Raw genomic sequence first — 25,427 nt, forward strand, 5'->3', positions numbered from 1 at the left:
TGCCTAGAAATGTTTTTCCCTTTGGAAAAGAACGAGCGACTATCCCTTTAAATGTTAATACTGCAATGGACTATTTACAGGGACCTAAGACTGTGAGAGAGGGTGTTGCGTATGGACTGTTTGTGTGTGAGTGTTTTTATGTAGCTGAAGCAGTCAACATATTTTCATCTTGAAGTTTCAAGGCCGGGAAGGTTCTGAATTTGTCTCTTGATACTTGATCTGCCTTTTTTTTTTTTAAAAAGGGAAAAATCTTTTACTCCAGGTCCCAGAGGGAATGCGTTAGTATCACAAAGATTCTGAATGATGCAGTTTCCCTCCAAAATATCATTAATCATCATCTCTCATCCCCTTGGCTTCCTTTTTATTTTTTCAGCATAGGAAATATCGAAAATCCACATGGATTCTTATGTAAAGCTGAAAACATCGGACCATTATAATGTGATTAGTAGGTGGGTAGATTAGATTAATCTAGAGTAGATTAATTAATTAATTAATTAATTAAGACTAGATTAGTAGATTAGTAGTAGACAATGAAGGGCTATTGTTTAGGATTTTTTTTTCTATCAAACCTTGGTATCATCAACTTCTTGGTCAATTAGGTTGTGTAAAGTAGAACATGGAAAGCTGGGGATTTATTGGTTCAGAAAGTGTATGAGCTCCATTTCCATTTCTGAGAGCATCCCCAGCTAATTCTTTCCCTTAGAATCCTGGTACATTAGTATCCCATATTACCCTGTTTTATACCATATTGATGAGTAGAATAGAAGTGGAATTTAAGGACATTCTATGTGCTGTTGCCCTGACTTGCTCCCTTTATTCATCCTCTGTCCCAGCCCCACGGCATTTATGTACATATTCTTCATTTATTTATATTAGTAATAATACTAATTTTGGTATTTGTTAAGCACTTACTATGTATACAAGGTAATCACATTGTCCCACGTGGGGCCCACAGTCTTAATCCCCATTTTCCAGATGAGGTAACTGAGGCACAGAGAAGTTAAGTGACTTGCCCAAAGTCACACAGCTGATAAGTGGCAGAGCCGGGATTAGAAACCACAACCTCTGACTCCCAAGCCTGGGCTCTTTCCACTGAGCCACGTTGCCTCTCTCTCCCCCTCTAGACTTTAAACTTGTTGTGGGCAGGGAATGTGTCTGTTATATTGTACTTACCCATATGCTTAATACAGTGCTCGGCACACAATTAAGTGTTCAATAAATACAATGGATTGATTGTGCGTGATAGGGTACTAAGCACTGGGGTAGATCCAAGCTAATCAGGTTTTTTTTGGGGGGGGGAGTGGTATTTGTTATTTGTATTTGTTACGCTCTTACTCTGTGTCAAACACTAAGTCCTGGGGTAAGTACAAATTAATTAGATCAGACACAGTCCTTGTCCTGCATGGGGCTCTCAGGCTAAGTAGGAGGATAATAGGTATTTAATCCCCATTTTACAATCGAGGAAACTGAGACACAGAGAAGTTAAGTGACTTGCCTATGGTCACCCAGCAGACAAATGACCGATCCAAGATCATTCATTCATTCATTCAATCGTATTTATTGAGCGCTTACGGTGTGCAGAGCACTGTACTAAGCGCTTGGGAAGTCCAAGTTGGCAACATATAGAGACGGTCCCTACCCAACAGTGGGCTCACAGTCTAGAAGCTTATCTAGAAGTCTAGAAGATTAGAACCCAGGTCCTCCTAGCTCCCAGGCCCGTGCTCTTTCCACTAGGCCACTCTGCTTGGACAAAGTCCATGTCCCACAGGGAGCTCACAGTCTTAATCCCCATTTTACAGATGAGGTAACTAAGGCACAGAGTAGTGAAGTGACGTGACTTGCCCAAGGTCACGCAGCAGAGTAGCGGCAGAGCTGGGATTAGAACCCAGATCCTTCTGTCTCCTAGGCCCATGCTGTATCTCCTAGGCCACGCTGCTTCTTGGGTTCCTCTTCAAAGAAATCACCATCCCTATGTAAAAAGTGGGGCTAAATTAGGAGAAATCCACCATTCCTTAAAGAAATCTTCGATGTCCTTAACCATCCAATTTTGCAGAGAGGCAAAAGAACTTGAAGCATTTGGCCAATTTCCTTCAGTTAATCAATCAATCATATTTATTGAGTGCTTACTGCATGCAGGGCACTGTATTAATACTAATAATAATAATGATTTATTTTACTTGTACATATTCGATTTATTTTATTTTGTTAATATGTTTGGTTTTGTTCTCCATCTCCCCCTTCTAGACTGTGAGCCCACTGTTGGGTAGGGACCGTCTCTATATGTTGCCAACTTGGACTTCCCAAGCGCTTAGTATAGTGCTCTGTACACAGTAAGTGCTCAATAAATACGATTGAATGAATGATGATGGCACTTATTAAGCGCTTACTATGTGCAAAGCACTGTTCTAAGCACTGGGGAGGTTACAAGGTGATCAGGTTGTCCCACGTGGGGCTCACAGTCTTAATCCCCATTTTACAGATGAGGTTACTGAGGCACAGAGAAGTTAAGTGACTTGTCCAAAGTTAAAAATTTTTAAAAAAGGTCCTCATCATTTAGTACAGTGGGCTGCACTCAGTGAGCGCTCAAAAAATACTATCAACTAACTGACTGACCCTCCACTTATCCCGATGCCCCGCAAACGCCAGCTTCCCCCGGCCCCTCCACGGTCCCACCGAGGCAGGAGCTGACTTCTGAGGCCTGGCAACGAAGCTGACTAAATGGGAAACCAGCAGAAGTCACTCACTGAACATCACTGGGTTTTCTATCGCCATGGAAACCCCCTCTTTCCCAGGAGCTTTCTACAGGGCTGCCTTATTTGGTGCTTGGCTGGAGAGTGATTTAAGCAGACTCTCGTGTGAGGAAGCAGCAGTGAAGAAAATCGTTTCCAAATTGATCACAACAGATCTGATTACCTTGAATCTACCCCAGTGCTTGGAACAGTGCTCGGCACATAGCAAGCGCTTAACAAATTCCAAAATTATTATTATTATTAATAACAGAGGTGTCCCTCCCCACACCAGAGCAGGGCCGACTGCACTAAAATCCTGGCTGAAGAATGATGCCGGGATCCAAAAACGGCACTCCCTAATGGACCATTGGGTCCCCCCTACACCCAGGGAGTTTGGGGTGCCCGGGGAGCTGAGAAGCTCCCCCAAAGCTGGTTGGGTTTAGGGCTTCCTTTTCCTGGATAGTGGCCCGGTTAGTGAGTCTGCCAAGGTCCTTATTTTGGGCTATTTGGCTCCAAGGAGTGAGATTTTGTAGTTGTCAATCCTTTATTGAGTGCTTACTGTGTGCAGAGCACTTTACCAAGAGCTTGGGAGAGTGCAAAATAACAAACCCATTCCCTGTCCACAGAGAGATTTCAGTCTAGAGGGGGAGGCAGATATGTACCCAAGAGCTGTGGGGCTGGGAGAGGGGATGAATAAAGGGAGCAAATCAGGGGGATGCAGAAGGAAGCGGAAGAAGAGGAAAGGGGGAAGCTTAGGGAAGGCCTCTTGAAGGAGATGCGCTTTCAATAAGGCTTTGAAGGGGGAGAGAGTCATTGTCTGTCGGATATGGGGAAGGAGGGCGTTCCAGGCCAGAGGCAGGACGTGGGTGAGGGGTCGACGGTGAGGTAGACCAGATCGTGGTAGATCATCATCAATCGTATTTATTGAGCGCTTACTGTGTGCAGAGCACTGTACTAAGCTCTTGGGAAGTACAAGTTGGCAACATATAGAGACAGTCCCTATGAACCGGCCCGGTCCCCGGCTTCCCCAGCCCGGAATGCATAATGGCTGACTCCATGCCTACAAACTCCATTATATTGTTGTATTCTCCCAAGCGCCTAGTACAGTGTTTTGCACACAAAAAATGCTCAGTAAATACAGTCGATTGATATCTGGGTTGGGGGCTTCTAATACCCCAGGATGGCTGGCAGATTGGTACAAAGGTAAGCTTGTCACTTCTGCCTCTCAGAAAAGAGGGCATCAATTGCTCTGCCTTGCATTAAGTTGGGAGTGTCATGCTTGGAGCCTGGAGAGGAAGCCGGGAGAGAGGAATACTCAGTTTTTCCTACCGGAGGCTCCTGGGTGAGGGAAATCAATCAATCAAACAGTCATATTTATTGAGTGCTTACTGTGTGCAGAGCACTGTACTAAGCACTTGGGAAGTATAAGTTGGCAACATATATCGACGGTCCCTACCCAACACTGTTGCTCACAGTCTAGAAGGGGGAGACAGAGAACAAAACAAAACAAATTAACAAAATAAAACAAATGGAATAGATATGTACAAGTAAAATAAATAAATAAATAGAGTAATAAATGCGTACAAACATATATACGTATATACAGGTAAATGCCAGCTCCTCCGTGCCCAGAGAGAGGTGTGGCATGCTTTCTCAGACCATCGAGAGGCTGAGTTCAGACCTGGACTTGGTGAGCCTTGCATTCGTTCAGGACTATTTATTTACTGTGTGCCAATGATGTGTCAAAGCCCATAGTCATTCAAATTTATTGAGCGCTTACCATTTGCAGAGTACTGTATTAAGCACTTGGGAAAGTACAATCTAACACAGTGTAAATACAATCCAGGATTTGTGCAATTGTATAAATAGTGATAAAGGATGAATGAGACTCAGTCCCGGGCCCTCATGGGCCTGAGAGTTAGAAGGACCTGGGTTCTAATCCCAGTTTTGCCACCTGTCTGCTGTGTGACCTTGGGCAAGTCACTTCCCTTCTCTGTGCCGCAGCTATCCCATCTATCAAATGGGGATTAAAATTGTGAGTCCTATATGGGACAGGGACTATTTAATAGTAATAATGATGATGATGGTATTTGTTAAGCGCTTACTATGTGCAAAGCACTGTTCTAAGCGCTGGGGAGGTTACAAGGTGATCAGAGTTGCACGAAGGGGCTTCTGATTACCTTGGATCTACCCAGTGCTTAGTACAGTGCCGGGCGCATAGTAAGCGCTTAGCAAATACCATAAAAAGAATTGCATGGATGGGGCTCCCATGGCCCAAGGGTCTCGGTTTCCTCTGGTAACAGGCCCAGTCCAACCTGGACAGGTGGGGAGGGGATGGGAGTTGAGGTGGTCATGGGGGGCGAGAGTGGGGGTGAGGGTCAACTGGATTCAGACTGAGCCCCTTCCTTCCTCTCCCCCTCGTCCCCCTCTCCATCCCCCCCATCTTACCTCCTTCCCTTCCCCACAGCACCTGTATATATGTATATATGTTTGTACAGATTTATTACTCTACTTTTTATTTATTTATTTTACTTGTACATATCTATTCTATTTATTTTGTTAGTATGTTTGGTTTTGTTCTCTGTCTCCCCCTTTTAGACTGTGAGCCCACTGTTGGGTAGGACTGTCTCTATATGTTGCCAACTTGTACTTCCCAAGCGCTTAGTACAGTGCTCTGCACACAGTAAGCGCTCAATAAATACGATTGATTGATTGATTGATTGATTCAGCTTCTGTGGAAAGGAGGGTGGCCGGGGCTCCCTCTGTGGCAAAATTCAGACCCTTGGGTAACAGTGGAAATGCTTCCAGGAGCTGAATCTGGAACCAGCCACCCTCTATTCGGACAACTAAGCCGGCCCCCGGAATGCAGTAACTGTTCTCCTGTCTACTAGACTGTGAGCCCCATGCGGGCAGGGACTGTATCCAACCCGATTAACTTGCATCTACCTCAGTGCTTGACACCACATAATTAGGGTTAGAACTGAACCTCTTTGACGACGGCACCGTGGGGCCTGTGCACACCCCTTCTCCTACCCCGTTCCAGAGCCGGGGGGGTGGATACAACCTTTGCCACAATGATAGTTTTTAATTTGGTTCAGGGGCAGGAGTTAGTGGGAGCTGGGCGAAAGTGCCATCTATCTGGAGAGCTGGTGTTCCTGAGGTTGTGGGCGGGGGATGTAGACAGGTGGCCCTCCTTGTTGTGATATTGAACTCTCCCAAGCGTTTAATTCGGTGCTCTGTACACAGTAAGCACTCAATAAATATGATTGCTGACTGACAGACATTTCGGAGGGGCTTGGCTTCCCTCATCCACCCTGGGGTCTGGCAGGGGAATTATTGCCTGTAGGTTGTAACTCATTTCCTGACCCCTCAGGGTATGTACATGGCTCAAAATGGGTTTTTCATTAACAAGTATCCATGTGAGGGAGGGCCTAACTGAGATCATGAGGTGAGTTGGAGCTATTTTGGATTTCTGCCGGGCAGGGGATGGCAGGGAGTGTGAATTCTGCTCCAGGCAAACATGGTAACCATCATTATCATCAAGACACAGAGTCGGAGCATAAGATACCTCAGATTGCTGAGCTGGGGAAGGGGGCTCATTTGGGGGCGGGTCCCCCCAGCAGCTGAGTTGGGGGTGTATAAGAAAGAGAAAGAGACACAGTAAGCACTCAATAAATACAATTGAATGAATGAATGAATAAACCCCAGGGCCAGATCTCTGGGCTCTTTGACCCTTGGGGTAATGACAAGAGTTCATTGTTCCCTCCCCACACAGCTCCTTAGGATGATGCAATTTTTTTAACGGTATTTGTTAAGTATCATCATCATCATCAATCGTATTTATTGAGCGCTTACTGTGTGCAGAGCACTGTACTAAGCGCTTGGAAAGTACAAGTTGGCAACATATAGAGACAGTCCCTACCGAACAGTGGACTCACAGTCTAAAAGGGGGAGACAGAGAAAAAAACCAAACATACTGACAAAATAAAATAAATAGAATAGATATGTACAAGTAAAACAAATAAATAAATAGAGCAACAAATATGTACAAACATATATACATGTACATATACATATACAAGTACTTACTGTGTGCCAGGCACTGTACTAAGCCTGGGGTGGACAGAAGCTAATCAGGATGGACACTGTCTCTATATGTTGCCAACTTGTACTTCCCAAGCGCTTAGTACAGTGCTCTGCACACAGTAAGCGCTCAATAAATGTGATTGATGATGATGATGATAGGGCATGGGCCTGGGAGTCATCATCAATCCTCATCATCATCATCAATCGTATTTATTGAGCGCTTACTATGTGCACAGCACTGTACTAAGCTCTTGGGAAGTACAAATTGGCAACACATAGAGACAGTCCCTACCCAACAGTGGGCTCACAGTCTAAAAGGGGGAGACAGAGAACAAAACCAAACATACCAACAAAATAAAATAAATAGGATAGATATGTACAAGTAAAATAAATAAATAAATAAATAGAGTAATAAATATGTACAACCATACATACATATATGCAGGTGACAAGGTTTGCTGCCATTTGTCTGCTGCATGGGGTAGGGGCTGTCTCTATATGTTGCCAACTTGTACTTCCCAAGCGCTTAGTCCAGTGCTCTGCACACAGTAAGCGCTCAATAAATACGATTGATGATGATGATGATGATAGGGCACGGGCCTGGGAGTCACAAGGTTTGCTGCCATTTGTCTGCTGCATGGGGTAGGGACTGTCTCCATATGTTGCCAAGTTGTACTTCCCAAGCGCTTAGTCCAGTGCTCTGCACACAGTAAGCGCTCAATAAATACGATTGATGATGATGATGATAGGGCACGGGCCTGGGAGTCACAAGGTTTGCTGCCATTTGTCTGCTGCATGGGGTAGGGGCTGTCTCTATATGTTGCCAAGTTGTACTTCCCAAGCGCTTAGTCCAGTGCTCTGCACACAGTAAGCGCTCAATAAATACGATTGATGATGATGATGATGATAGGGCACGGGCCTGGGAGTCACAAGGTTTGCTGCCATTTGTCTGCTGCATGGGGTAGGGGCTGTCTCTATATGTTGCCAAGTTGTACTTCCCAAGCGCTTAGTCCAGTGCTCTGCACACAGTAAGCGCTCAATAAATACGATTGATGATGATGATGATGATAGGGCACGGGCCTGGGAGTCACAAGGTTTGCTGCCATTTGTCTGCTGCATGGGGTAGGGGCTGTCTCTATATGTTGCCAACTTGTACTTCCCAAGCGCTTAGTACAGTGCTCTGCACACAGTAAGCGCTCAATAAATGCGATTGATAATGATGATGATAGGGCACGGGCCTGGGAGTCACAAGGTTTGCTGCCATTTGTCTGCTGCATGGGGTAGGGACTGTCTCTATATGTTGCCAACTTGTACTTCCCAAGCGCTTAGTCCAGTGCTCTGCACACAGTAAGCGCTCAATAAATACGATTGATGATGATGATGATAGGGCACGGGCCTGGGAGTCACAAGGTTTGCTGCCATTTGTCAGCTGCATGGGGTAGGGACTGTCTCCATATGTTGCCAACTTGTACTTCCCAAGCGCTTAGTACAGTGCTCTGCACACAGTAAGTGCTCAATAAATACGATTGATGATGATGATGATGATAGGGCACGGGCCTGGGAGTCACAAGGTTTGCTGCCATTTGTCTGCTGCCTGGGGTAGGGACTGTCTCTATATGTTGCCAACTTGTACTTCCCAAGCGCTTAGTACAGTGCTCTGCGCACAGTAAGCGCTCAATAAATACGATTGATGATGATGATGATAGGGCACGGGCCTGGGAGTCACAAGGTTTGCTGCCATTTGTCTGCTGCATGGGGTAGGGGCTGTCTCTATATGTTGCCAACTTGTACTTCCCAAGCGCTTAGTCCAGTGCTCTGCACACAGTAAGCGCTCAATAAATACGATTGATGATGATGATGATGATGATAGGGCACGGGCCTGGGAGTCACAAGGTTTGCTGCCATTTGCCTGCTGCATGGGGTAGGGGCTGTCTCTATATGTTGCCAACTTGTACTTCCCAAGCGCTTAGTACAGTGCTCTGCACACAGTAAGCGCTCAATAAATACGATTGATGATGATGATGATGATAGGGCACGGGCCTGGGAGTCACAAGGTTTGCTGCCATTTGCTGCATGGGGTAGGGACTGTCTCTATATGTTGCCAACTTGTACTTCCCAAGCGCTTAGTACAGTGCTCTGCACACAGTAAGCACTCAATAAATGCGATTGATGATGATGATGATAGGGCACGGGCCTGGGAGTCACAAGGTTTGCTGCCATTTGTCTGCTGCATGGGGTAGAGACTGTCTCTATATGTTGCCAAGTTGTACTTCCCAAGCGCTTAGTCCAGTGCTCTGCACACAGTAAGCGCTCAATAAATGCGATTGATGATGATGATGATAGGGCACGGGCCTGGGAGTCACAAGGTTAGCTGCCATTTGTCTGCTGCATGGGGTAGGGACTGTCTCTATATGTTGCCAACTTGTACTTCCCAAGCGCTTAGTACAGTGCTCTGCACACAGTAAGCGCTCAATAAATACGATTGATGATGATGATGAGTCCAACCCAATTTGCTTATATCCACTCCGGCGCTTAGTACAGTGCCTGACACATAGTAAGAGCTTAACAAATACCACAGTTATTATTATAGAGGGTGTCACAGTCTTAAAGTCTCCCTCTTACTCTATTAGGCACTTATTGACAAAACTAGAAAATCCCTCCCCAAAAGAGTACATCTTTTCTGCGTGTAAACTGACAGGACTGCGCTTTAAATGTGATGTCAAGCTTCAAAATAATAGCATCATCTCTTTAATCCAAATATGTCTTACCCAGATGTAGTATATATATATATCCTGTATATATGTATATACGTTTGTACATATTTATTACTCTATTTTACTTGTACATATTTATTCTATTTGGTTTATATGTTTTGTTTTGTTGTCTGTCACCCCCTTCTAGACTGTGAGCCCGCTGTCGGGTAGGGACCGTCTCTATATGTTGCAAACGTGGACTTCCCAAGCGCTTAGTACAGTGCTGTGCACACAGTAAGCACTCAGTAAATACACTTGAATGAATGAATGAATAAACCCGATTTTACAGAGGAGGTAACTGAGGTACAGAGCACAGCAGGCCCAAGGTCATACAGCAAAGTGAAGGAGCTGAGATTAAAACTCCCAGATTAGAACCTTATCTCTGGGGGAGCAGGAAGGAAAGAATGACTCTCCTAGGTGCCGGGGAGCGTGAACCTCATTTCCAGAAACACGCAGCGCAAGGGAGAGTCAAGCGGAGAAGAATAATCAAATTTCCCTTCGCAGATCATCAGAGTTTGACGTAAACAACGTGTCGCCTCTGGGTCCTGCTGTCTTCGGGCTCTTTTGGGGGCCACAAAATTCCATCGGAGGATGGGCCGCAGACCGAGGAATTAACAGCGTGGTCTCCAGAGATGGGGTGCTGGGCAACTCCCACTCCAAGGGCTGTTCTCCAAAGGCTTCCAAGTCAGTTGCTCTTGTTAGTGATGGATCAGTAGTGGCTGCGCCATCTGCCTGCCGTGTGACCTTGGCCAAGTCACTTAACTTCTTGGGCCCTCAGTCTTCTCATCTGTAAAATGGGGATTCAATACCTCCTCTTCTCTCCTACTTAGACTGTGAGCCCAGTGAGGGTCAGAGACTGTGTCCGACCTATCTTGTATCTGCCCCAGTGCTTAGTGCTGTGCTTGGCACAGAGTAGGCACTTAGTAGTATCATTATTATTATTATCAAAAGATATCTGGCTGTGGGTTGGGAGGGTGAGAGAAGGAGTTTATCCTCTGCCCTGCCGTTGGAGGAGGTTGCAGGAAAGAATTGAGGGTTTAGCTGTGGAAGAAGAGAAGGAAGAAGCCTAATTTATCTCCTGATGAAAGGGAGCATGAGGATACAATAATAATGATAATGTGGTTACTCTGTGCCAAGCACTATACTAAGCTCCAAGGTGGATACTATTTATAAAGATTGGACACAGCCTCTGTCCCATATGGGGTTCACAGTCTAGTGGGGAGGGAGAATAAGTATTTCAGCCCATTTTATGGATGAGGAAACTGTGGCGAGGAGAAGTCAAGTGACTTGCCTAAGGTCCCATGGCTGTTAATTTGCCGAACCAGGATTAGAACCCAGGTCTTCAGGCTTCCAGGGTGGGCATGGGAGTCAGAACGACCTGGGTTCTAATGCCATCTCTGCCACTTGTCTGCCTTGTGACCCTGGGTAAGTCACTTACCTACTCTGGGCTTCGTTTATGACACATACTAAGGGCTTAATAAATACCGTTACAAAAAAGGGTTCGGCGTTCCCCAGCCTGCCATTTACTAGCCACTATCTCTCTTCTTCCCCTAGCACTGGCTTCCTCCGGAGCTTTTAGATCTTTCATGGTAGATCTCCCTTGACCTTTCTTTTTAATGTCCAGTAACGGAGGTGACTTGTCCAAGCAGACAAATGGTGGAAGATGATCTTATATCTCGAAACCTCCGGAATTTAGATAGTCATCATCATCATCATCATCAACAGTAAGCGCTCAATAAATATGACTGATTGATTGATCATCAACAACAATATTTATTGAACCTTTACTATGTGCAGGGCACTGCACTAAATGCTTAGGGGAGTACAATACAACAGAGTTGGTATCCCTATGACTTCTACCAACTCGACAGACCCATGACCCCAAAGCCTTTTTCTTTTTAAATGGTATTTAAGCGCTTACTGTGTGCCAGGTACTGTACTAAGCACTGAAGTAGATGCAAGCTAATCAGTTTGGCACATGGGGCTCAAAGTCTTAGCCCCCAATTTACAGATGAGGTAACTGAGGGACAGAGAAGTGAAATGACTTGCCCAGAGTCACACGGAAGACAAGAAGCAGCGTGGCTCAGTGGAAAGAGCACGGGCTTTGGAGTCAGAGGTCATGGGTTCAAATCCCGGCTCCGCCAACTGTCAGGTGTGTGACTTTGGGCAAGTCACTTGACTTCTCTGGGCCTCAGTTCCCTCATCTGTAAAATGGGGATTAAGACTGTGAGCCCCATGTGGGACAACCTGATCACATTGTAACCTCCTCAGTGCTTAGAACAATGCTTTGCACATAGTTAGCACTTAATAAATGCCATTAAAAAAAAAGTGGTGGAACTCGGATTAGAACCCAGATCCTTCTGACTCCGTGGCCCAGGCTTAGGTGATGTCTGGGTGGAGCTAAATTGGGAAAAATTGGACAAAAGGGAAGGGGGCCTGGAAAGGGGGGGCTGACTTTTCTTTCTTACGCCTTTTATTGTCTGGCTTTTGGGCTTGTTGGAAATTTCTCCAGCTTAATTCTCCTTTCTGGGAGTCTAATTAACAGTTAGTAGAGCAGAGTTAGTAGAGCAGCGGCAGTAAGCAACAAACAGCGGAGCACCGGAGTACACTGTGTGCATTTTGTAAACTAATTACAATATAATGTGCTAATGTGCCGTGGGATCATTAGATTCAGTATCACCCCGGCTGCCTTGCCTTGGTGCAAAGAGGGAGGAAATATACATGTCACCAATAAGTCAACGGACAGGTTTTCGGCCCGAGCAAAATGTAAAGTCAAAGGCAGTGGGGACAGATAGAATGTTTCTACTCCGCCAAATAGCTGGTTAATATGGGCAAAGACCAACAGGCACTTTGAAAGTGGTGGCATTATAATTGTGGTATTTTTTAAGCACTTACTACGTGTCAAGGACTGTACTATATACTGGGATAGATCCATGATAGTCATGGATCCCTCCCATCTAGGAGGGAGGGAGACAGGTGTCGAATCCCCATATAATAATAATTGTGGTATTTGTTAAGCGCATAATATGTGCCAGGCACTGTACTAACCACTACGATAGATACAAGGTATAGATACACTGTACTAAGCGATTGGGTGAGTATAATGCAACAATAAACGGACGCATTCCCTGCCCAAAATGAGTTTACATTCTACAGGGAAATTGTGGTGTTTCTTAAGCTCTTACTAAGTGCCCGACAATGTACGAAGCTCTGGGGTGGATACAGTCAAGTCGGGTTGGACACAGTCCCTGCCCCACATAGAGCTCACAGTCTGAATTCCCATTTTACAGATGAGGTAACGGAGGCCCAGAGAAGTGAAGTGACTTGCCCAAGGTCACATAGTGGACAAGCGACAGAGCCGGGATTAGAACCCGTGACCTTCCTACTCCCAGGCCCGTGCTCTATCCACTACACTGTACTGCTTCTTCTCCCTGCTCCAGCGCTTTGGACAGGGCTTGGCGCATAGTGAGTGCTTAACAAATTCCACAATTATTATTAGAGAAGCCCCAGTCTAGCCCTGGGATATGTTAAGAACGCTCTCCCAGAGCCAAAGTTGAGTCTCTGATCTTCTGCAGGGGTGAAGTGGGCCCTTTATTCCCTTTAAAGCCCTAGGTGCATCTAGTTCTGCGTTCGTGTTTGGCAGGGGTGGGGAGTTTAACTGGCAGAGTAGAAGGGAGGGCGAGAAAAGTTGGTCAGAATATTCCGGCATTGTTGTGAATTTCTTCCTCAATAATCAGTCTCAAATTCTTCCCCAGAGCTCCAGTGGTTGGGCTTCTACTTTAACAAGGAGTCAGTAACAGTTTCTTTATAGCTTAATGTTCCCTACCGGGTATCTCTCAGCTCCAAGCAAGATACCTTTCCTGGTTCTGCAAAGGAAATAGGTCTCCGACTGTGATCGCACATTGAATAAGTAACACACATTTAATAGAAAAAGGCCTCTTTCCATTTCTTCAGCAATAACAGCCCTCCAGCTCAAAGCGCTTGATATATTTTGTCTTGATAGTTTCCCCCAACATCCCGGGGAGAGAAGTGATTAGGTGTCAGGGTGTCAGTAATTTCACAGACCCTCTACAGGTAAACCAAGGGTCTTGCCCAGTGGGTTTAGCATCCAAATCAGGCAAAAAATGGAGCAGGAGGGACGGGGAGGTGTGCAGAGATGGAGAGGTTGTGGGGAGCGGGGGGATGTTTCCAGCGGCACGTAGTAAATGCTTAACAAATACCACAACTATTCAGCGGGTACCAGTACAGAAAGGCCACCCAGCAAAGTGGAGGAGGCGGGACTAGAACCCAGGTCTTTCTAACTCTATCCACTAGCCCACGCCGCTTCTCAATGAAGGTGAATTAGCTCTCTAGGTCACCAGGTGTCTAAGGCGGGGAGCCCTCCTCAGCACAGGAAGCCCTCCCTACTCCAGGCCACACTCCACTCTGCTGCCCGAATCATTTTCCTTTAAAAACGTTCAGCCCATGTTTCCCCCACTCCTCAAGAAGTTCCAGTGGTTGCCCATTCACCTCTGCATCAAACAAAAACTCCTCACCATTGGCTTTAAAGTACTCAATCCCCTTGTCCCCTCCTACCTCACCTCTCTACTCTCCGACTACAACCCAGCCAACACGCTTTGTTCTTCTGATGCTAACCTTCTCACTGGACCTCAATCCCGTCTATTTCACCGCCGACCTCTTGCCCACATCCTACCTCTGTCTTGGAACGCCCTCCCTCCTCATATCGGACAGATAATTGCTCTCTCCCACATCACAGCTTTATTGAAGGCCCATCTCCTCCAGGAAGCCTTCCCTGACTAAGCCCTCCTCTCCTCTTCGCCCACTCCCTCCGTGTCACCCTGATTTGCTCCCTTTATTCATCCTCCCTCCCGTTGCCACAGCACATATGCACCTGTAATTAACTAATTTATTTATTTATGTATATTAATGTCCATCTCCCCCTCTAGACTGTGAGCTTGTCGTGGACAGGGAATGTGTTGTTATATTGTACTCTCCCAAGCGCTTAGTAGAGTGCTTTGTACACAGTAAGCTCTCAATAAACACGACTGAATGAATAAATGAAAAGATTCAAGTCACCTATTGGTCCTTTGAAGCTGTGGAGTTAATTGAATTGGAAAGACCACAGGGTGGAAATCATTACTTTCCAGCCTCCTGTTTTTTCCGCCATGAAGCCACGTGGAGGCCATGGATTAGTTTTCGATTTTCTGTCCCCTTGTGGTTTTTAATCCACTGTGACTCCGTACGAAGATGTTGGACTGTTGCAGTGGGGTGTTCATTTTGTGTTTTAAATTAGTCCTGGCGTTGTAATAACCGGTGGTGCCAGAACCAGATGGGAAAATAAATCAAGTACTTTGCTCCGCTAAAATGGCAGATTCTTAGCCTGCACTGAGATTTTACGAAGGGCACCTAGATCCTTTTATGAGTCGGACAGAACAGGTGGCCCGTAGCCCACATTTGTGCCTCCTTAATGCCCCGGGACTTTGGCTAATGTAGGCCTTTCTGGGTCAGTCTCACCAAATCCCCAACAAAGAAAAGTGAAAAATAATAATATGATAATAACTGTGGTATTTGTTAAGCACTTACTGTATGCCACGCACTGTACTAAGTGCTGGGGGTAGATACAAGATATTCAGGTTGGGCACAGTCCCTGTTGCACATGGAGTTCACAGTCTTAATCCCCATTTTACAGACGAGGGAGCTGAGGCACAGAGAATTGAAGTGACTTGCCCAAGGTGACACAGCAGACAAGCGTTTAGAACACAGGTCCTTCTGATAACCAGGCCCATGCTCTATCCACTAGGCCACACTGCTTCTCGTTACTAGGTCTTAGCTCATCCTTGACCTACCCTTCAAATATGATTTCCCTGCCCATCTTAGGCTCTCTTTATGGCCGATCAAACCAGTCTGGTGCCACTTTGCGTTTCCAGAGGTGTGTTGTTTGAAAAGTCTATGCCGTGGCCTTCCACTCCCCCTATTTACGAGACTGTTATATTTATCAGAAGAGTAAATGAGGTTTGTCCATCATTAATTATTTTGGCATATTTGTGTTGGCACTTCTTTATACTTTGTTCTCCTCCACGTGTGCAAAATGGTATTTTTTCATCAACTGCTCCCGAGTCTTTCCAGGCACTGTTAAATCAATTGTGCTCTAATGTCCTGGGGCAACAGAGCCTTATTTCATTAAAAACAAAACAAAAAAACAAAAGACCACAAAATACCCTTGCCTTTTCCATTTGGCTGTGAACTCCCTAGGTCTCTTTTAAATCTCCCAAGGTCATTTTTAATGCCACCTTGTAAATCCGTACCTGAGCCCACTGTTGGGTAGGGACTGTCTCTATATTTTGCCAACTTGTACTTCCCAAGCGCTTAGTACAGCGCTCTGCACACAGTAAGCGCTCAATAAATATGATTGAAGAAAAAATTTGACAGGACACCAGTTTGGGTTTTTTTTTCAGCTCTGATTCTAGCTCTCCTTTTCCACAAATCTGAAGTGTTTTCACAATTAAAAACTTAATCAGTTCTTCATTTTGCTCACCCTCCAGAGATTCCCTTAACTTGTACTTCCCCCTGCCTCTCGCTAATGCATTTTTTTTTTAATGTTTTCTTGTTAACCTTTAGGGCCCTGGCTAATTTTTACTTGTTTTTTAACCATGACCTTTCTGACCTCTCAGTCTGCATGTACAGGATGTTCTTAGTCCGTCTTCTTGCTAATTTGCCAGTGCTTTCAATTTCTAAATGCCTGTGTTTTGGATTGCAGAGCTTGGAATTTTCCAAGGGGATTGTTTTTGTTTTTCCCAGTGGCTACAGCTTTCTGATTACTTCTAGTGGTAATCAATGGTATTTAATGAGTGCTTACTGTGTGCCGAGCACTGTGCTAAGCCCTTGGGAGAGTACACTACAATAGAGTTGATAGACGCGTTCCCGATCCACAATGAGCTTACAGCGTAGAGGGTAGCAGCAGTATTTTACTAAGCTCCCACCATGTGCAAAACCCTGGAATAAACACATGAAAAAAAGACACCAAAGAGAACTTTAATTCATTCATTCAATCGTATTTATTGAGCACTTACTGTGTGCAGAGCACTGTACTAAGTGCTTGGGAAGTATAAGTTGGCAACATATAGAGACGGTCCCTACCCAACAGCAACACAGGCCTGCTCCCCTCACCCCTCCAAGGGGCTCACAATCTAAGACTAGTGGAGAAGAGGGGATAAAAGACAGGTAAAAACACAAAACCAGAAAGTCAAGGGCAAAGATAAATAGGTTAAGAGCAGTAGGGTACTGTGACTAGAGTCTTATAATCACCACAGACACACAGCAGACAATAATAATAATAATAATAATAATGATGGCATTTGTTAAGCGCTTACTATGTGCAGAGCACTGTTCTAAGCGCTGGGGGTGGATACAAGGTGATCAAGTTGTCCCCCATGGGGCTCACAGTCTTAATCCCCATTTTACAGATGAGGTAACTGAGGCTCAGAGAAGTTAAGTGACTTGCCCAAGGTCACACAGCAGACATGTGGCAGAGCTGGGATTCGAACCCATGACCTCTGACTCCAAAGCCCATGCTCTTCTCCAGGGAGCCACGCTGCTCTGTATCAAGTGGCAAGTGGCAGACAAGTGGCAGAGCCAGGATTAGAGCCCAGGTCCTACTGAATTCCAGGCTCATGCTCTATCCATTAGGCCACACTGCACTTCAGTTCTCTGGGCCTCAGTTACCTCATCTCTAAAATGGGGAATTCAATACCTGTCCTTCCTCCTACTTAGATTAGTTATTCCCTCCTAAGTGGGATGGGATTGGGTCTGACCTGATGATTATTTCGTATCTTCCCCAGCACTTAGAACAGTGCTTGACACATAGCGCCATATCAGATACATATATGTATATATGTTTGTACATATTTATTACTCTATTTATTTATTTTACTTGTACATATCTATTGTATTTTATTTTGTTAGTAAGCTTGCTCTGTCTCCCCCTTTTAGACTGTGAGCCCACTGTTGGGTAGGGACTGTCTCTATATGTTGCCAATTTGTACTTCCCAAGCGCTCAGTACAGTGCTCTGCACATAGTAAGCACTCAATAAATACGATTGATTGGTTGATTGATTGATTTTGTTCTCTGTCTCCCCCTTTTAGACTGTGAGCCCACTGTTGGGTAGGGACTGTTTCTATATGTTGCCAACTTGCACTTCCCAAGCGCTTAGTACAGTGCTCTGCACACAGTAAGCGCTCAATAAATACGATTGATTGATTGATTGATTGATTGATTTGGTTTCTAATGCCAACCTACTCACTGAACCTTGATCTCGTCGACAACCCATCTCCCACGTCCTGCCTCTTGCCCCGAAGTCCCTCCTCGTTCATATCTCTCCAGATGTTGCCAATTTGGACTTCCCAAGCGCTTAGTACAGTGCTCTGCACACAGTAAGCGCTCAATAAATACGATTGAATGAATGAATATCTGCCAGACCGACACTTTCCCCATCTTTAAACCTTTTTAAAGCACATCTCCTCCAAGAGACCTTCCCCGACTAAGCCGTCTTCTTCCACTCCCTTCTCTTGTTGCCTTTGCAATTGGATTTGCACCCTTTGTTCACCCCTTATTATTTATTATTTATTCTTTTAAAGTCTGCTAGCCCCTCGGGACTCTTAAGCTCCTTACGGGCAGGGAAGATGTCTACCAACTCTATCATATTGTGCTCTCCCAAGCACATAGTACGGCATTCTGCGTATAATAAGCACTTGATAAATATTATTGATTGAGCAGGGCTCATTTGTACTCTCTTGTACTCTTTCAAGCACTTAATAAATGCCATTATTATTATTATTATTATTATTATTCTAAGCGCTATGTGCAAAGCACTGTTCTGAGCGCTGGGGAGGTCACAAGGTAATCAGATTGTCCCACGTGGGGCTCACAGTCTTAATCCCCATTTTACAGATGAGGTAACTGAGGCCCAGAGAAGTTAAGTGACTTGTCCAAAGTCACACAGCTGACAGTTGGTGCAGCCGGGATTTGAACCCCTGACCTCTGACTCCCAAGCCTGTGCTCTTTTCACCGAGCCATGCTGCTTCTCTAGTATGGTGATCTATGCACAGTAGTTATTTATTAAACGCTATCTCTTAATTAATTGACTGATTGACCTAGCCAGTAAATCACAGAGAGAGCAAAATCAGAGGTCTGGTCCCTCTAATTTCTTTGAAATATGCCTGTGGATCGCTCTGTGTTTGTGTGTGTGTTTTTTTGATTTATTCTTAGAGTCTTTCTGGTGCACTGAGTCCAGTGCTCTGCACACAGTAAGTGCTCAATAAATACGATTGAATGAACAAACCACAAAGCCCAGCACATCCTCAAGAGTCTCGTTTCACTAATGTCAATTTGAACCACTATGAATGTAATAATTTTCCTACCTCCTTTTTTCCCCTCCTTTGTCGTTTTATATTTTGGGTCGCCGGCCAGGCAACGTCATGGTGCTGTGGTCGACCTGTCGCACAACCGTGTTCAAAGCCGTCACCAACAGGTTCATTAGAAACCTGGCCTGCTCGGGCATCTGTGCCAGCCTCGTCTGCGTGCCTTTCGACATCGTCCTCAGCAGCAGCCCTCACTGCTGCTGGTGGATCTACACCCTGCTCTTCTGCAAAGTGGTCAAGTTCTTGCACAAAGTCTTCTGCTCGGTGACCATCCTCAGTTTCCCCGCCATCGCCCTGGACAGGTAAGCTCGGGCTCCCCAAGGCCCGGCTCCTGGCGACGTGGCATCTGCGGGTTGGTCGGCCGGATGGGTAGCGTCCCGGGAAACTGGGTGTGGATGAAGCAGAGAGGTGGCCGGGGAAGCCCGGTGTGGACAGCCTTCCGAACGGAGGGGAGAGAAGCGCTCAGAACAGCGCTTGACACGTAGTAAGTGCTCCGTGAAAGGAAAATGAAGAGGCTCTCGGTGTCCCAGTCGGACAGGTTAGGTGGGACCTCCCGGTGGCACAGTTTGGATAACGGAGGGCACACCGGCGTAGCCCACTGTTGGGTAGGGACTGTCTCTATGTGTTGCCAATTTGTACTTCCCAAGCGCTTAGTAGAGTGCTCTGCACATAGTAAGCACTCAATAAATACGATTGATGATGATGATGATGATGGGGGGAAATCATGTCAGTCGGGTTGCACTCGGCTGATTAACCACTCTGCTTCTAGTGAAGCAGCGTGGCTCAATGGAAAGAGCCCGGGCTTTGGAGTGAGAGGTCATGGGTTCAAATCCCAGCTCCGCCAATTGTCAGCTGTGTGACTGGCGGCAAGTCACTTGACTTCTCTGGGCCTCAGTTCCCTCATCTGTAAAACGGGGATTAAGACTGGGAGCCCCCCGTGGGACAACCTGATCACCTTGTGACCTCCCCAGCGCTTAGAACAGTGCTTTGCACATAGTAAGTGCTTAATAAATGCCGTTATAATTATTATTTAATCAATCAATCAGTAGTACTTATTGAGCACTTACTGGGTGTAGAGCACTGTATTACGCACTTGGGAAAGTACAATATGACAATTATTAGAGCATAGTAAGATAACAATACAACAGTGATCACTACGATTAGGGAATTAGAGAAGTAGCATGGTGTAATGGACAGAGCACAGGCTTGGGAGTCGGAAGGACATGGCTTCCGATCCCGCCTCTGCCGCTTGTCCACTGTTTGTCCTTGGGCAAGTCGTTTCACTTCCCTGTGCCTCAGTTACTTCGTCTGTAAAATGGGAATTGAGATTGTGGGCCTCGCATGGGACAGGGACTGTGTCCAACCCCATTTGCTTGTATCCACCGCCGTACCCCAACTTACCAAATGCCGCAATTATTAGGCCGGAATGCCATGGCTCAAAGGACTTCCGTGGGGAGGAAGGTGATTCAGGGAGGTTTTAGCAAATGGGCGGCGGGATGCGGCTAAACCTGGCTGGATACTTGGGCATCCCTCGGAATGATTTTCATGCTCGACCCCCACGGAGCTCGGCCAGACGAGATGGCAGACACGGCAGCCGGGTCGGTGGCCGAGTGATTCAATATTGCCAATGCTCTCGATCTCCCGTTGCCCCTGGTTAGATGAGACCCCTGGGGGCAAGTGTAACAAAGTCGGGGCAGAACTTCCTTTATCTTTTGGTATTTGTTCAGTGTTTACTACATGCCAGGTACCGTGCTAAGCGTTGGGGTAGGTACAAGCTAATCAGGTTGGACACAGTCCGTGTCCCACAGGGGGCTTACAGTCTTAATCCCTTGGCTCAGCTTGGCTCAGTGGAAAGAGCCCGGGCTTCGGAGTCAGAGATCATGGGTTCAAATCCCGGCTCTGCCAATTGTTCAGCTGTGTGACTTTGGGCAAGTCACTTAACTTCTCTCTCCCTCAAGTTACCTCATCTGTAAAATGGGGATTAAGACTGTGAGCTCCCTGTGGGACAACCTGATTGCCTTGTATCCTCCCCAGCGCTTAGAACAGTGCTTTGCACATAGTAAGCGCTTAATAAATGCCATTATTATTATTATTATTATTTTACCGTTGAGGGAACTGAGGCACGGAGCAGTTAAGTGACTTGCCCAAGGTCACACAACGGGCAAGTGGCGAAGCCAGGATTAGAATCCAGGTCCCTCTGACTCCAAGGCCCAGCCCATCCACTAAGCTGCACTGCTTCTTGGCAAACTTTCCTCTGATTCCTAGAGCTACGGAAGCAGCCTCCGTGGGGACTGCCCTCACTCCCCAAAGAGGGAATGGTCGGGGGGGAAGGGGAAGAGGATTCCCCCTTCCTCTCTGGTGACGGAGCCCGTGTGGAACCCAAGATTTGGCCCTTGCTGCCTTTACAGCTGTTTGGTTAGGGTATTCATTCATTCAGTCGTATTTATTGAGCGCTTACTGTGTGCAGAGCACTGTACTAAGCGCTTGGGAAGTACAAGTCGGCAACGTGTAGACACGGTCCATACCCAGCAACGGGCTTACAGTCTAGAAGGGGGGTATGGATTTAGCGCTTTCTCCACGCCCAGCACTGTGTCCATCTGAAATCTGAGCGATGGCAGCCATGGGTGGGGAGGCAGCTAGTGAGAGAAGCAGCGTGGCTCAGTGGAAAGAGCCCGGGCTTTGGAGTCAGCGGTCATGGGTTCAAATCCCGCCTCCGCCACTTGTCAGCTGTGTGACTTTGGGCATGTCACTTAATTTCTCTGGGCCTCAGTTCCCTCATCTGTAAAATGGGGATTAAGACTGTGAGCCCCCCGTGGGACAACCTGATCACCTTGTATCTACTTGTACATATCTATTCTATTTATTTTATTTTGTTAATATGTTTTGTTTTGTTCTCTGTCTCCCCCTTCTAGAGTGTGAGCCCACTGTTGGGTAGGGACTGTCTCTATATGTTGCCAACTTGGACTTCCCAAGCGCTTAGTCAAGTGCTCTGCACACAGTAAGCGCTCAATAAATACGATTGATGATGATGATGATCTGAAATAATGAGACCGGTCACAGTCCCTGTCCCGCCCGGGAAATCGAGGCCCAGGGAGTTCCAGGGACATGCCCGGGGTCCTGACCTGGCCAGGGGCAGACCTGAGTCTAGACCTGGTTCTTCCAGACTGTAAACCCGGTGTGGGCAGGGATTGTTTCTCTTCGTTGGAGAATTGTACTTTCCAAGCGCTTAGTACAGCGCTCTGCACACAGTAAGCACTCAATAAATACGATTGAGGGAATGCGGGACTCCAGACTCCCAGCCTCAATGCTCTTCCAGTAGGGACCACTCCCACCAAGTCACCAAACCTGCCCTGCTCCCGGACCTCACCGTAGGGTCGAGGGCGGAGTGCGGCCCCCTCCGCCGAGCATCAGTCCTCTCTGGCCCCTGACTGGCTGGGAACATGGGTGCTCTGCCTCAGTGTTGACTCCGCACATGCGTGTGTGTGTGTCTGTGTGTCTGTCTCGCAGGTACTATTCCGTCCTGTACCCCCTGGAGCGGAAAATCTCGGAGGCCAAATCTCGCGACCTGGTCATTTACATCTGGGCCCACGCGGTGGTGGCCAGCGTCCCCGCGTTTGCCGTGACCAACGTGGCCGACATCTACGCCATGTCCAGCTGCACGGAGGCCTGGAGCTACTCCCTGGGCCAGCTGGTGTACGCCCTGGTGTACAACGTGACCACGGTGATCGTGCCGGTGGCGCTGGCCTTCCTCTTCATGGCGCTCATCCGCCGGGCGCTGAGCGCCAGCCGGAAGAAGAAGGTGGTGATGGCGGCCCTGCGCACGCCGCGCGATACGGTGTCCATCCCGTACGCCTCGCCGCGGGAGGTCCAGCTGCACGCCACCCTGCTCTCCATGGTGTTGGTGTTCCTCTTCTGCAGCGTCCCCTACGCCACCCTGGTGGTCTACCGGGCCGTGCTCCGTGACCCCGACACGTCCGTCTTCCTGCTGCTCACGGCCATCTGGCTGCCCAAGGTCTCGCTCCTGGCCAACCCCGTGCTCTTCCTGACGGTCAACAAGTCGGTCCGCAAGTGCCTGGCGGGGAGCCTGGCGCGGCTGCACCGGCGCTACAGCCGGCGGAACGCCGTGGGCTCCGGGGCCGGCCTGGACGCGGGCCTGGAGGCGGGCCTGCGCTCGGGCAGTCAGCTCCTGGAGATGTTCCACATCGGGCAGCAGCAGATCTTCAAGCCCACCGAGGACGAGGAGGAGAACGAGGCCGAGGCCGCCGACTCGGCCCCCTCGCCGGCCCGCGGCCCGGACCCCCGGCCGCCCCCCGCCCCCGGCCCCCGACCGGAGGGGCCACCCGCCCCCGACCGCTACGCCCTGCAGTTTGGCTTCGGGCCCTTCGAGCTGCCCCCGCAGTGGCGCTCCGAGACCCGGGGCAGCAAGAGGCGGCTGCTGCCCCCATTGGGGAACACCCCCGAGGAGCTCATCCAGACCAAGCCTCCCAAGGCCGGCAGGGCGGAACGCAAGATCAGCCGCAACAATAAAGTCAGCATCTTTCCCCAGGCGCAATCCTAGCCGCGGTCCCACCCGCCTTCGTCCCCCCGTCCGCTGCCCACCCTGCCCCGCTCGTCCTGCCCCGTGCCCTGCCTCCTGCGCCATCTCCCCGGGCAGGCCGGGCCCAGCCCGTGGATCGACCGCGCGCTCTGTTAGGGGCCGAGATGTGGGGGACCAGATTGGGATTCTCAGGAAGGGAAATGCGTCGAACCAAGTGCTCCTTATGGCAGGGTTTGCCCCTCTTCCCCCCTGAGACTGCCCTGCTCCGGAGGCCACCCTCACCCCCGTCCCAGGGCGGCTGCAGGGGAGCAGTGGCCTTAGCGTTTCCTGAGGGCCCGCTGTGGGAAGGGCACTGTACCAAGCCCTCGGGAAGAATGAAACCAGCGGGACAAGTGGGAATCAATGTATGTTGCTCCCAGGATTTCTTCGTCTCCTTCTCCTCCCCGTCGTCCCCCTCCTCCTCCTCCTCCTCCTCCTTTCCCTGTTTCCAGCAGGGACTGCTGGGTTCCTGGGGAATGGGCTTGGACCCATTAAGGGGAGCGGTAGCAGCACCACAGGAGAAAACCCCAAAATGAAGAGGCAGCAGAGAGGTCATGAAGAAGCGGCCTGCTCATTGCCCCCAAATAAGACTCTGCCCAGCTAGAGTCTTATTTCCAGTCCCTCAGGCACAAGGAAAAACACTTACAGGGAGGGGAGTGTCTCTTGATGATCTTGATGATGTCCCGTGGCCACAAGGTAGGTGGTGGAAAAGCCTTCTCTTCCCATTTTACAGACGGGAGAACTGAGGGTGATGGAGAGGCAGGGAGAAGACCAGTCAATCAAAGGAATTTATTGAGCACTTACTGTGTGCAGAGCACTGTACTAAGCTCTCGAGCGAGTAAAATACCACGGAATACTACAATTCGAAAGGAACAGCGAGAAGAGAAGCAGCATGGCCTAGTGGAAAGAGTCAGAGGACATGGGTTCTAATCTCAACTCCACCACTAGTCTGCTGTGTGACCTTGGGCATGTCACTTACCTTCTCTGTGCCTCAATTATCTCATCTTTAAAATGGAGATTAAATCATCATCCCTCCAACTTAGACTATAAGCCCCAGGTGGGGCAGGGGCAGGGACCCCATGTGATCCAACCTGAAAAACCTGTATCTATCCCAGCGCTTAGATCTAGTTTATTTGTATTGATGTCTGTCTCCCCTTCCTCTAGACTGTAAGCTCATCGTGGGCAGGGATTGTGTTTGTTTATTGTTGTATTGTACTCTTCCCAAGCGCTTAATACAGCGCTCTGGACACGGTAAGTGCCCAATAAATACGATTGAATGAATGAATGAACAGTGTTTGACGCATAGCAGGCGCTCAACAAATATCATAAGCTTATAGTCCAGAGAGGGAGATAGATATTAACCTAAATGAACGAATTATGGATAGGTATGTAAGTGCTGGCGCGCTAAGGCTGGGGTGAGCATCAAGGGAAGGGGTGGGAATGTGACGGACTGGAAAATGTGTGACTGTCAAAGTCAGAGCCAACCACTCTCCTGTAGCCCGATCCCTGGAATATTCCAGTAACATCCATTTGGGACACAGATGGAGACTGAGCCCAGAGTCTCCTTCTCCTAGAGAGAGAATTTCCGAGGGCCCAAGGACTCTCCAGCTGGGTCCAGTCCTCTCCTACCCAGCCCAGAGCCCAGTTGCTAATCAGATGCCAGTTTAAAAACATTAAAAATACATCGAGAAATAAGAGGAATTTTTTTTAACGGTTTTCACGCAGGAACCGACAGCTCCCCCAGGCCACAGGCACAGGATTCCCTGGAAAACGAGAAGGGACAGACCTCGGCCCAGGAATAGTCGCTTTCCGCAGAGCCGGGATGACTCAGAGGGGGAAGAGGAAACGCAGGACCCCGAGGTGCGG

The 25,427-nt window shown here is 47.8% G+C and overlaps 1 protein-coding gene across 2 annotated transcripts in view; it reads left to right on the forward strand.

Annotated features, from left to right (window-relative positions):
- The window catches only part of GPR176 (G protein-coupled receptor 176), a 29,802-nt gene extending 4,375 nt beyond the window's left edge, over nucleotides 1-25,427 (forward strand). The window contains exons 2-4 of one of the 2 annotated variants that reach the window (XR_005448455.1): nucleotides 19,035-19,287; nucleotides 22,493-24,257; nucleotides 25,287-25,427. Coding sequence is in view for 1 of the 2 variants with exons in the window: in XM_038741345.1 (XP_038597273.1) it covers nucleotides 19,035-19,287; nucleotides 22,493-23,543 (1,304 nt within the window). In the remaining variant the exon portion in view is untranslated. Of the gene's footprint in view, nucleotides 1-19,034; nucleotides 19,288-22,492; nucleotides 24,722-25,286 lie in introns of those variants that run through there. The other variant, XM_038741345.1, reaches the window with a different exon arrangement.

This window comes from Tachyglossus aculeatus (assembly GCF_015852505.1).
Source record: "Tachyglossus aculeatus isolate mTacAcu1 chromosome 12 unlocalized genomic scaffold, mTacAcu1.pri SUPER_6_unloc_1, whole genome shotgun sequence".
NCBI classification, from domain to species: domain Eukaryota; kingdom Metazoa; phylum Chordata; class Mammalia; order Monotremata; family Tachyglossidae; genus Tachyglossus; species Tachyglossus aculeatus.